This window comes from Hyperoodon ampullatus (genome assembly GCF_949752795.1).
Source record: "Hyperoodon ampullatus genome assembly, chromosome: 13".
NCBI lineage: Eukaryota > Metazoa > Chordata > Mammalia > Artiodactyla > Ziphiidae > Hyperoodon > Hyperoodon ampullatus.
Genome location: NC_136926.1, coordinates 69,474,656 through 69,489,048, shown reverse-complemented (window position 1 = coordinate 69,489,048; position 14,393 = coordinate 69,474,656). Strand labels below are relative to the sequence as shown.

General features: G+C 37.5%; 1 protein-coding gene across 1 annotated transcript in view; it reads right to left on the bottom strand.

Annotated features, from left to right (window-relative positions):
* The window catches only part of DCC (DCC netrin 1 receptor), a gene marked incomplete at both ends in the record, with an annotated part of 1,188,726 nt that overhangs the window by 100,084 nt on the left and 1,074,249 nt on the right, over positions 1–14,393 (bottom strand). Inside the window, one exon of the mRNA XM_079717018.1 lies at positions 498–563. Within this exon, the coding sequence (XP_079573144.1) occupies positions 498–563 (66 nt within the window). The remainder of the gene's footprint in view (positions 1–497; positions 564–14,393) is intronic.

Below are 14,393 nucleotides of genomic sequence, written 5' to 3'. Positions count from 1 at the left end.
TGCTTCACCTGTAACATATATAACCACTGTTCAGTACTGGATGGAAACTGTGAGGAAATAATTATTCTTTCTCAATTGTCCATATTCTGATTGCCTCTTAATTTCGTGGCACTCTGACTCTTGAAAAAGTCCCACTAACTTCAGTTTATGAAACTGAGTGGGTTTCAGTCACCTCTCTACAATAAAATTGTAGAAATATTTCGAATATATATAGTACTTTCAAACCTAGATAGTTAAAAGCCATGCATCATTTATAAAATTTTCTATGCTTGGACTTTTCTGACTGTTTTGTGTACTTGTCAACTCTCATCGGCACTGTCTCCTGGTGGGATATGCTCCAGGTTTGTTAATAATTTCATGTTCCTATTATTCCCACTAAAACCCTAAGTCTGAGGTTCTTGGCACTTGCAGTCAATAGAAAATTTGCCTCAGACACTCTAGAATTAACAATTTTAATTAATATAACATATCCAATAGAACCTAATTTATATACTTACCATTGAGAGTGCTTCTATCAATCAAATTAGTATCAACTGGCCAATAACCTCCATCTCCATGGCGACCTGTTTATTGGGAAAATATACCAGAAAGTTAGTGGACCTGCAACATGAAAGCACAAATGAAACAAAATAGACAAAAACTAACAAATATTTAAAAATACACAAACAACTGAATAAGACTATTTTGTCCACTTCAAAGAAAGCCTGAAAAGAATGATACCATTATACTTTGCAAGAAAATGTGATTTTTCTATGCGTGAGAAAAATCTGTCACAAAAATACTCTTTTCAACAAGCTAAATTCAATTCCTCACTGAAAAGCTGACCCACCCCCCTTTTTTTCTCCAATACTCTTGTTAACGTGTCACCAAAAGGTACAGCACCAGTGTTAGTGTAAGTGTTGCTGTCTTGAACATCTCAGAACAGGAGTGGTGGTGTTGGCTCCTAGAGTGACAGAGCCCACCTCCATCATGTTATAAGAGGTCCAGTCTACACTGTTGCCATTGGACATGACTTTGTGGCAAAGTATCATTATTACTGTACCAGGGGACAGTACTTTTTGCCTTATAACTGGGCTTTGAGTAGTCTTTGTGTTATGTGCCAAATAGGTACCTGGGAATGAGCTACTGGACATGGAATAAAGAGTAGGGAGTGTGTCACAGCCCACATGGTCTGAATATTTCTTATAAACACACCAAGAAAGAAGGAAGGTTTCTCTAGGAGCACACATTTGGAACCACTGCCTTCTATTAGGTGTTCAACAGTTGAAAAAGTAGTCTTTAAGAGAAATGAGCCAGAAATTAACCAGAAATAATTATACTATCATCCATATTTAATTAATAGTTTTTCACTACAGGTAATCCCCTTTTCTTTTGGTACATTTGTAGAACTGGGATTTGGTTAGATTTTGAGTTCTAGAATACCTATTCGAAAAAACATTTGGGACTTGAATCTATACTCAAACACGTACAAGACTACAGCTAATTCTTTATACACTTCAGAGTATTATTTGTGAAAGCAGTTATAATCAGTGGGTGATGTTGAAGAAGCCAGCTGGGGCAGCCAGCTACGATAACATTGGTTGTTTTTCTCACATGTATAGATTTTCTTTTTCTTTTTTAAGACTTCCAAGTCCTGCTCTTGTGACCTTCCTCTGTATACCAAACACTCTTCTTAATAAAGCTTTTCCAAGAGCCCATCATTTTATTTGCAAAAGAGTTGTGAAGAAACAACTTAAACCTTGTTACCAGACCATGCATTCACAATTTTTAAAAATTCTTTCAATATTAAGTCAGAGCTGAACTAAGAGTGTTAAGCTTCCAACAAACAATGATAAATTAATTCAATCACATCATATTCTGTTTTCAGGGTAAACTGGTACATTTAAAATCTGCTGGCCAATGACTCTGGTATATAAAGAAGTGGGAATTAGGATGGAGGCTCCAATGTGTGTGTGTGTGTGTGGGGGGGGTGATTGGGAGGAGCAACTGAAATAAGCAGCAGTTGTGAACATTTTGGGGGGTTGACTGATAAGCCTAACACTTTTCCCAAATACCTTGCTTGTGTGACTCTGACACATCTGGGGTTTCAATAAGTGGAGGATAAGCTTTGCCCACAGGACACTGCCAGATCAACGTTGGAAGAAATGAAGTGAGACAGAAGTTCTGTATGAATATTAAGATTACTTTTCTCACATCTGAAAGCAACTAGATTGCAAAGCAGTCAGCCAAAGAGGTGCTAACAGCCCCATCACTTAGGCCACTAAAGCAGTAGATGATTCCTGTTGGGAATATTAGATGTGTTTAGTTAACTTGGTAAATTTCATAAGCACTGATTAAGGGAAATAGAGAACTAATTAGGCTCTGGAAGACGAAAAGTCAGTTAATGCCAAGATGTAAACTACTATTGGATCCCAGAGGTCTTAAATTTTTTAATGGAGCATAAAACTGATAATAATTCATTCAAAATGTATTAAGTGCCTACTATATGCAAGGCACAGTCCTAGATCCTCAGGGAAAGGGTAGTATAAAAAGACTGATCAGATATGGAACCTGCCATGACATAGAGTTGGCTCACTCACAGTATCCAAATCCTATACAGGCCTATTTATGGTTAATATTAGCTAACTGCAGATAGTTTTTAACTTATTCTGACTTTAACGATTTAAGAATAAGTTAATTCTTACTATAAAATCACTATCACTGCATTGATTTACTATTACTATGAAATCACTATTAGATTTAATTAGATTTAATTTAAATTAGATTTAATTGAAAATGTTTTTCATTTATCTAGTATTATTAAAAGAACTACATGCAAATAAAAGATAATGCATTATTTTTAGTCTTACGTTACATGTTGCACAATTAAATTTATCTTAAAAATCCCTGAATTTCTTTTTTTGCTTATTATACTAAATCTCTAACATTTTTCAAAATTAAAAATTCCAAATAGGTAAATGAAATACATGGATATCTAAATATGACATTTGTGGAAGTAATATAATACATTTCAATGTATATGCGTTTTATTTTTAATTATTCAAATAGAGTTCAATGTAGTTCAAAAAACTGGGAATGGGTAGTTTCTTTTTTTTATTATGGATTAGTAATATGATTTTACATGAACTCAGGAATCAAAATGTACTATATAAATATACTAATATATTCTACAGAATATAAAGAACTCTTTTGTTACTATGTACCCATATTTCCTTAATAATAGAAATGAGGGTGAGGAAAAGAATTAAGATGATAAACAGTAATGAATTTATGTATCACTTAACCACCCATGGATTTCATTCAGATAATTTCATCAAAAAATCACTTCCAGAAAGTTTTGATAACTAAGGCAAATGTTTTCTACTTTTCAAAATGTTTTGAAACCAAAGAATGGTGGTTTCAGGAAGAAAAATAAAACAAAGAAAATGATCCCATGTCTGACTTTAAAAAGAGGAAGACTCCATCTTTTTCGAGTTATTCAAAATAGTTTAAATAGTTTTAAATTTATTTTATTTAGGTACCTCTAAGGAAGGTCCAAACCAAAAAGTTCATGCTCCTCCCCTTGGTTTGCACTCCTAAAATATTATAAATGAAAGAGTCATTTAAAGAGTTACTTTTTATATTTTATTTAAGGGACAGATCATCCTATTTTGGCAAGAGACATATACTCCCTTAAGCAAAAAGCTAAAGTCTCCATGATTTTCCTGACCGTTACTCTGTGGATTGAGGGGAAAATGGGTAGAGGTAATATGAATTCCTTTAGGAAGTGTGCTTATTATTATATTTCTTGCTGCTTACCAAAGTGACATTTACACTCTGTTCTCACTACTTGATAAGTGACTAAACTGAATTAGAATACTTTGTAATGTGTTAATAATGTAATCACATTTGAAGTTACTACTATTATACACATTAATCTCTATGTTCTTGTTCTTACATTATCACTTAAAATATTGCTTCTGTATTTTTTTATTGTGGTGTGTGTGTGTGTGTGTGTAAAATTAAACAGTATAATGTTGACATTAAACTCCTACTTATAGCACACATAGGCAGATGAAGAATATTCCCCATGATAAAAAATTTTTAGCACCTAGAAAAGATTAATTCAATTGGAATTTCAGTTCTAGAGTGGTTTTTCTGAGTGGATGTTTATAAGTCCAGGGAGGAGTGAATGGAAAATTAATCTGCAGAGGACACGGAGAAAGCTGAACGTGGTAGTTCTACTCTATTTTTAATCCATCCTCATCCTCCCTGAATGGGGCTAACAGAGGGTCCTTCAGAATGGCACCCACACAATCAACCCCAAGATATGGACCATAATCTAAATCAAACGGACAGATTGGTTGTCTAACGAACATTCAATATGTATCCTCCCAAGGCTGCAGAGCACTGAGATACCTTCTTGATCTTAGAATTGGTTTCTCTGAAAATAATACTGGTGATAATGAAGGAAAGTGCATCGATGTTATGTCTTGTATACCAGTGGGTAAAGATAATGCACTGATGGCACATGGATACAGTTTTACCGTCCAATACACAGATCATATTGAGACATATTTAAAGCAGATGATTCTTCAGAGGCTGAAAAATGTGGCTAAGAGAGCGATTTACCATACAGTTAATACTGCTGACTTTGAACAAAGGCATCGGGGCATCTAAAAACCAGAAAGCAAAATCATAACCTATGCCTACGATATTTCAAACATATATTAATAGGAAAAACTCATGAGCTCTTCTCACCCTCTCCTCAGGTTCAACACATTGTTTTCAAGTTAACATGAATGGAAGTTCATTGATTAAAAGAAAGTACAATGTTACTACTTCGTATGTAAGGGCAGCTGACATGCCTGCCGTATATTGAGGCCTGGTGCTCAACAAATACTGTGTCAAGTCTAAGAGCAATAATTTTTTGGAATGCATTTGGTGACCTACTCTGAGTCAGACACAGTGCAAGAGAACCAAATACCCCATTGTCCGTCTTCTCCTTGACCATGAGAGGCAGTTCTTGGGGAGTTCCAATTTCTGCCTTTCTGCCATAAAATATAAATAGAGTAGACTATGAGGAGACGTAAATTCATTTGCTAAGAATCCTCAGAAAGCAATCTAAAATATAAGATTACAATTTCACATACGAATGTTATGAACAGTGGCTATGTAGCCATTATGAAAAGCAAGGCACTGTAAGAGTGATAGAAGGTGCCATTATCAATTTTGCCTGGACCCAGGTATCAATTAGGACACTCCTGGACAAAATAGAAATTATATTTATCCTAGACATGAACAATTTAACAAATAAACCCTTAATTCCTGGCTCTGAGTTGACATCACAGTTTGATTCTGGGCCCTGATTTCCTGAGGCATATGTGTAACCTTTTGCAGAATGCGGCAAATGATGGGTAAAGAAAGTTGCCTAAGTGATGTTCTAAAGTAGAAAAAAAGTTTACAAACATTTCCCTCTTCTTCTTTTGCAAGCACCAAAATAAAAGCAGCACTAGGCCAGAATAAAGGCAGCACTAGGCCAGACCAACTGCTATCTGGATTTCTGAGCATGATGGCAGAGGTCAGCCAAAGAAAAGAGAAGAAAAAAACATATATATATATATATGAAATACATATATACACATGTATATGTATTATGAAATATTTCAGAAGCACACTGGTTACTCTTATGAATTCTACCACCACACATTTTCAACATCTTGCAAGGGACAATGGACTCAAAAGGCAAACACCAGGAGACCAAAGCATCTGTCCAGATCAACAAGATCTTCTGCTCACAGGAAAGAAGTTGGCCTCATTAAAGATTTCAGGTAAGGGGAGACCATACATTCTTATCTATAGGACTCTAACTACAATTAGCCTGTGTCCATTTATCTGGTTGAAGATGAAAACTTGTCAACTGCTTCTGATCACACATGTCATAAGCTTCCACATATGAAAAGCTAAATAAGTTTATTAGTTATTGCAATTACTATTCACATAAGTTTAGAGTGAAACTTCTGTTAAAATTGAATTGTTAAGTGAATAAAAAACAAAGATGACTTAATAATATTACTGATATCTTGAAGCAGGATGGTCTCTGAACTGTCTCCGCTCACAAGAATCTCCTTGAATGCATTCTTTCTTGTAGTGTATCTGGAATAATGGCCAGCATATGGGTCTAAGAAATCACTTTTAGATTCAGCACAGTCTTTATGAAAATCTAAAAAGCATCCTCTTTCTCTAAACGTGGACACTTTCCTGGATGACTAGGTCTTCCCAAGAGCCAGCTCATTTACCAGATGCAACATGGAGGATGAGGCAGTCTTGCGTGCATTATAAAGGAGAACTGTTCTCAAAGGCTACTGATGATCCAGGAAAGCCTGCCCCACCTGGATGGTCCACAAGCTTATCCCAAAAGCAGTGTGAGGTATGTTTGTGTTTCAGTGAAGTTGCCAAGTACACGGAGAAGTAACACAAGAGCATGAATGCTCTTTTCTTCTTCAAGTGACTGCATGTTGGGAAGTTGCAACTATAGTGTGAAAACACTAGAATGTGAGCATCCTGATGGCTGCACTGCTAGCATGTATAAATAATAACACTGTTGGAGCACAAAATTTCTTCATTCATATATCTGTCCATGCTCCATCCATCTAGTCAACAAATGTGTTGAGTGAACCACGAATTAGGGATATAAAATGACTATTGCAGAGGCTCATAATTTAGTGAGGGGAAAATGTTAAGTGAATAATAATAATACACTGGAATATCCAAAAGCTAAAAAATTATAAGTAGGTGACACAATGGAAAAACAGAACGATTGACTATTTCTACCTAGAAAAATGATGGAAGGTATTTCAGGGGTGATATCTGAGTTGAGAATTAAAGAATGAGTGGAAAGGTATCAGGTAGAAAAGAATGAACTGGGTAAGCTTAGAAAAAGAGGCAGAAATGAAATAATAAAACTGTTTATATGCTCTATCAAAGTGTCTGGAATTTTTCTTATTGGGGACAGAGATCCACTGAAGGTATTTTAAGCAGAAAAGTGACCCAATTAAACATGCATTTAGGAATATTATTCTAGCTGAGTGTGAAGAAAAAATTAATTAGGAGAGACCGTTGTAATAAATAGGGTGAGAATAATATTAATTATGAATCCATGGCATAGACATTATTAGTTCCATTTTATAGAAGAGTAAACTGTGGCTCAGAAAGACTAATTAATATACTCATTTTAAGTGGCTGAATCTGCCTGACTCTGATGATGATGATTTTTTTTTAAACGTTCGTGGATGTTTATTTTTTATTTTATTTTTTTTATTTTTATTTTTTATTAGTTTCTGCTTTATAACAAAGTGAATCAGGCATACATACACATCTGTTCCCACATCCCTTCCCTCATGCATCTCCCTCCCTCCCACCCTCCCCATCCCACCCCTCCAGGCGGTCACAAAGCACCGAGCTGATCTCCCTGTGCTATGCGGCTGCTTCCCACTAGCTATCTACCTTACGTTTGGTAGTGTATATATGTCCATGCCTCTCTTTCACTTTGTCACAGCTTACCCTTCCCCCTCCCCATATCCTCAAGTCCATTCTCAAGTAGGTCTGTGTCTTTATTCCCGTTTTACCCCTAGGTTCTTCATTACATTTTTTTTTAAATTCCATATATATGTGTTAGCATATGGTATTTGTCTTTCTCTTTCTGACTTACTTCACTCTGTATGACAGACTCTAGATCTATCCACCTCATTACAAATAGCTCAGTTTCGTTTCTTTTTATGGCTGAGTAATATTCCATTGTATATATGTGCCACATCTTCTTTATCCATTCATCTGATGATGGACACTTAGGTTGTTTCCAGCTCCGGGCTATTGTGAATAGAGCTACCATTTCCACTAAGATCAGAAACAAGACAAGGCTGCCCACTCTCACCACTCTTATTCAACTTAGTTTTGGAAGTTTTAGCCACAGCAATCAGAGAAGAAAAGGAAATAAAAGGAATCCAAATTGGAAAAGAAGAAGTAAAGCTGTCACTGTTTGCAGATGACATGATACTCTACATAGAGAATCCTAAAGATGCTACCAGAAAACTACTAGAGCTAATCAATGAATTTGGTAAAGTAGCAGGATACAAAATTAATGCACAGAAATCTCTGGCATTCCTGTACACTAATGATGAAAAATCTGAAAATGAAATCAAGAAAACACTCCCATTTACCATTGCAACAAAAAGAATAAAATATCTAGGAATAAACCTACCTAAGGAGACAAAAGACCTGTATGCAGAAAATTATAAGACACTGATGAAAGAAATTAAAGATGATACAAATAGATGGAGAGATATACCATGCTCCTGGATTGGAATAATCAATATTGTGAAAATGACTCTACTACCCAAAGCAATCTACAGATTCAATGCAATCCCTATCAAACTACCACTGGCATTTTTCACAGATGATGATGATTTTATGCTTAGCGGGCAAATTAATAAATGAAAGACGAATGCGGAGTGAGTTGGATAGAAATTAGAGCACCTCCTAGAGTTTATGGTAGTGTGAGGGTTTAGTGGTGTGGGTGTGACTTGAGGTGGTGGCTCCACTCTCAATAGGGCACACAGAACACAACAGACTTTGGAAAAGAAACAAAATAGTTCTGTTTGTCACCATTCAGAGCACTGGGACAAATGAAGGTGACCCTTCAGAAGAGGCATAACAGAAGTCGACAAATAAAGCTAGGAACACTCTTTGAAGATGATGGATATTGAAGCCCTATTCCTATTCCAGATTTTTCTTTCCTCTCCCTGACCCACATTCTCATGACTCCTCCTCCCCGCAAGCAAGATGTGATCAGCATTGGCAGCCAAAAGTGGATATGGTTTGCAGGGCTCTGGATCCAGGGGAGCACTGCTGGTCTTCATAGCCAGTGTAACAGTAGGTACTCAATGTACTGAAAAGTAAAAAAGCCTAAGAACTACTGTGTTGGAGCAGAGGGAAAAAGCAAAACCCGGTTACCAATTCATATCTTAACCATAGTGTACTTCTCTGCACAGTGGTGTCCTAATTATGCCCTGAACACAACCTGCAATCCTCACTAATTGAGCAGCTTCTTGGCTTCTTGATCTTCCCATTGTAGGATTTTTCTAAATAAAACTTCAAGTAATCTTTCCCTCTGTAGTTATTTGCGCTCACTCAAGTTCTACTCACATATTTAAAGTCCAGTCTTGTGTTTTAAGAAGTCTTTTCTGCTGATACTCACAGTGATTCCCATCTAAAACCCTATAACATACATACTCAGATGGTACCACCTGCTTTAGCATTTCATACTTTTCATACTGGGCTGGGAGTCTTTATACCCTAACTATACTGCATGTCCTTGAAAATGAACCCATGGAACTGGACTTCTTTCTTATGTTTCACCGCACCCAACACAGTGCTAGGTAAATAGTTAAAAAGGAGTGGTCAAAAATGAGTCCAACTCATTTCATACTGCACATTTGGAATTTCAAAAACTCATCTGCACCCATTAGTTTTGATTCTTTCCTTTACATATTCAGAATTACAAGCAGCTGGTGAAAGGCAAGTGTAAACATTTTCTGCTAACAAGAAATGACAGGAAGGGTGGTGGTAAAGAAAAGGGCACAGCAGGTCAGAATCATCTGCAAATGTGACCACCATTTCCTGAATCACAGAGAACTTGGTGTCTTTCTGTTTAGCTTTAATTTAGTAGATGAATATTAAAGATACGTTTTCCCTATTGGAAAAATATTTTTTCATCTTTTTCATCTCCCCCAAGATCAGTCACATATACAGTCATCCCCCAGTACCTGCAGGGATTGGGTCCAGGACTTGCCTCGGATGCCAAAATCTGCAGATGCTCAAATCTCATAGATCATAGACATAGTACAGGATCCAACACTGGTTGAATCTTCAGGTTTGGAACAGGCAGATAGGGAGGACTGACTGTACAGTATCCACAGCCATGAGCACTATTACTTTGGGGTTCTCCAAACTATACTCTGGATTAGATGATAAAGTCTGTCTTTCCAGATTACTCTGTGACTGTTTCCCAAAGATTTGTATCATAATTCAATTCAACAAATACTTATCTAGCAACTATAATATGAGAGATTCACAATTAGAGATTGGGGGTGCTTGGAGGCAGGGATGACAATGTCAATGAGACTGGCCCTTTGCCATCAAAGAATTTACAACCTGGCCAAGAGGCTGGGACTCAAAATGGTAAACTATAAGAAACAGACAACAAAGCAAGAACTAAATTGGGTGTTATGGACACACAGAGGAATAAAAGACCAGAAAGGTAAGTAAGGCTTCTTGGACAAAAGACAATTGAGAAGGAGTCTTAAAAGATGAGGACCGGGCTTCCCTGGTGGCGCAGTGGTTGAGAGTCTGTCTGCTGATGAGGGGGACGAGGGTTCGTGACCCAGTCCGGGAGGATCCCACATGCCGTGGAGCGGCTGGGCCCGTGGGCCATGGCCGCTGGGCCTGCGCGTCTGGAGCCCGTGCTCTGCAGTGGGAGAGGCCACAATGGTGAGAGGCCCTCGTACCGCAAAAAAAAAAAAAAAAAAAAAAAAAAGATGAGGACCTCTCTCAGTAAAGAAAGGGAGAATGTACTGTTAAGACTAAGAGAACAGTACCAGTTAGAGCATGGACTTCTAAAAACACACTTTTCCAAGAGTGATTTGTGGATCTTTGCTAATAGACTGTGACATATGTGGAGGGATAAACTGGCCGTGAAGCTAGAAGGGGGAATTTGGGGTCAGACAGCCAGGACCTTGAGGTCAAAGAACTGACTTCATTCCATGAGAAACAGTGAACCATCTATGTTTCAGAAAGAAAACTGAGGAGGCAGAATCCAGGACTGATAGAAGTGGGCAGAAAATAAAGCTAGGAACTTGATATTTGGCTGATGTCTACAGCAAAGAAGGACATTCAGCAACATGGTGGGCCTTACAATAGGAACTTGTCTAAGAAATCATTTGGGACTCCCCTGGTGGTCCAGTGGTTAAGACTCCGCGATTCCAGTGCTGGGGCATGGGTTTGATCTTTGGTTGGGGAACTAAGATCCCACATGCCGCGTGGCCAAAAAAAAAAGGAGAAAGATATCTTTTTGTATTAATGAAAATGTCTATCTTTCAGGTCTGAGAAGATTAAAATTATACCATGAATCATGTCAACTTCTGCGAGCACTGAGTCCTTTTTTTTTTCTTTCAAAGTTACCTACTAAAACATAAAAACTCCTGAGAGGTTGACTAGGCAGCTTCTTGAACTGCTTGCTGGGGACAGGATAAGCATCTTAATATTTTATCAAAAGCATATTACTTGGTTTTTTTTTTTTGCCTCTACTTTCTCATCATAGTCATCATTTCCAGAATTACAAAATTCTGGAGCTGAGATAAACATGTGAGAATAGCTTTTTCAAGGGGCTGTAGCAAGCAGCTGAATGATAAAGTGAGTTGAAATTACACATGATAATAGGCTAAAAAGAGGTTTCATTTTCAATTAAATGACTCCCATCAAATGGTGCTAAAGGTTTCAATTTTTCAAACAGCAGCCTGGTTGCTGTATCCAAACCCTGCAAAATCTGGATTGCATGAACTAAATTCCAAGCTTGACTAGACTGCCTTGAAAAACTTATTTCCCTGAAATTGGAAACAATTAACATTCTGTTTATTCATGAGATTAAATCTGCTGAGGTGTAAAATGGCAGGTGTAGTGTTAAGCACTTGGCCTGCATACCCTATTGAGGAAAGACAAAGACCTTTAAACTGGGTGAATTTATGGGGAGGATGTATAAGTTTCATTATCTTGATAACAAAGTAGGAGTTGATTAACTCAGTGTATTTCCAGAAATTATACATTGGTATGAGCAGAGATTCTCAAGTTAGTTAGCCTGGGTATATATCTCAGCCTAACCACTTACATACTGTGAGCATTTGGGCAAGATTTAACCTCTTGGTGCTTTATTTTCTGCATCTGTAAGGATGTTGTCAGAACTAAATATGATAGAACATGCACAGTGCACAGAAGAGTGATGGATGCACAGTGGGAGTGCTGAAATGTGAAGTGCTACCCTACACGAAGATGCTGTGCCGGGCTTAGGTTTTTTTAAATTTTAATACCAATCCTAAAATTTGATCATCTGAAAACTTAAAAGAAATCAAAGATAATTTGGGCAAAAGTCATCATTTTACAGGTGAGGATGCTGAGAAGAGTTCAGTCACATACCCAAAGCCACACAGGTACTCAGAGTGACAGCATGGTGCTAGAATATTGGGCATCTGATTCCATTCTGGTTCTCTTCCAGCACACACTGAATGATGCTGACGGAAAAGCCCAGAGCATTACCAGCCATTACCATGATTCAGAGGAGAGTAATTCTCTCTCTGTGGTGGGAGGGCCGTTCTCAGCAGGCCACCTTCATCTGGATCTAAAAACTGGTCTGTGAATTTATGCCTCTTTTCCAGGCCTCCTGGAAAAGGTCACCCCTCTGCAGGCCATGGAGAATTAAAGATACTTGACAGTGCTTGAAGCAAGCATTTTCTTCATGATTCATATCATCAATGATACAGATCATTTCATGAAGATTCCTGCTCTCTTTATGGTACTATGTCATGGTCACAGCACCTACTCTATTGCCCCATTGGGCAGGCATGGAAACACACATGAAATTGAAAACATTTGTGTTCATGCTAAGAATTACCAGTTTTTACATTATAGACACCTCAAAGTGGAGAACAACATTTTGGGGTTAAATGGAATCTAAGGATACAAAGACAATCCTTTAAGATTAAAAATTTGATCTAATCATCACTTTCGAGAATTGGTCATAGTTTATAGTTACTGGTAACCTCCATTGCGACCCCAAAACAAGAAGCTTTTATAAATGCTTCTGTGAGAAACTCTAAAAGGTTTAAGCTGATTGTCGAAAAACAAAAACCCAATTATTTTGTAAGTATAGAAACAGTCTACAAAGGAAAGACTATATACTCTGGGAGTCAGAGATAAACATGTTTGAATTCCAACTCTGCCTGCCACTACATTTGAGTGACTTTTGTAAAACATTACCTTCTGCTTCCTCATTTGAAAATCTAGAAAGATAATCAGTAGAAGAGTGAAAGAACAGCTTGATTCTTGAAAGTGGATGCTATAAACTGAATTATGTCCTCTCCCACCCCCAAATTCATATGTTGAATTCCTAACACCCAGTGTGACTGTATTTGGAGATATGGGCCTTTATAGAAGTAACTGAGGTTAAATGAGGTCATAAGGGTGGGGCCCTGATCCGATAGGATTAGTGTCCTTATAAGAAGACATGAGTGAGCTCATACTCTCTCCACCATGTGAGGACACAGCAAGAAGGCAGCTGTCTGCAAGCCAGGAAGAGAGCCCTCACCAGAAACCAACCCTGCCAGACTTTGATCTGAGACTTCCAGCCTCCAGAACTATGAGAAAATAAATGTGTTACTTAATGCACCCAGTCTATGGTATTTTGTCTTGGCAGCCCGAGCTGACCAAGACAGTAGAGTTAGGACCATCCTCATGTTTCCTGAGATAAAGAACTGTCAGTATCATATATTCAGTGTTGTGGCTTCCCACTTATAACATGACCCCAGATTGAGAGCTGTTTGCTTTGTTCTCTAGAATATTTACAGTTGGGGAAAGAAAGGTTGATATTGGGAAAATATACACCCACTTTAGATACAGAAACTTTATAAATATATGTCAAAAGTGTGTGTGTGTGTGGTTGTGTATGTATATACGTAGCATATAGTGATGGAGACACTTGGTGGTTCAAAACAGGTTTTGCAAGATGCTTGTCTGGGTTTGAATCATGGCCTTGCTACTTCCTAGATGTGTGTCTACAGGCAAATCACTTAAACTCTCTGAGCTTCAGCTTCTGTATAACTAAAACAGAGACAATAATAGCAACTCTTTCACAGTATTGTTATGAGGATTAAATGAGTTAAGTTCTTAGAACAGTGACTGATGGTGAGAGCTCCATAAGGATTAATTCTACCATTACACACGCCCACCCAGACACAGACAAATTTACAGGGCTTTTACCAAAATATGGAAAATAAAAAAGGAAAAGTGTCTAAAGCAGAGGATTTCTCTATCTTTTCCACTCACTTCACATAACCCATATAATTTCCCTACCTTGCCTGACCCTCCAAAAGAGTAAATCTGTGGTTAATCTCTAAAATCCCGTGATTACTTTAAAACTTATTGGCCACTTGTGCCTACAAGAGACTAGAGAAATAATTAAGATGTGGAACAAGAGATAAGCAAATGCTAGATATAATCAATTTACACTTACGTAAAGGGGAAAAGGAGTCCTATATATATATCATCTATTATTTTCATACTAGTACTACTATTACTCAGAAGAAAAT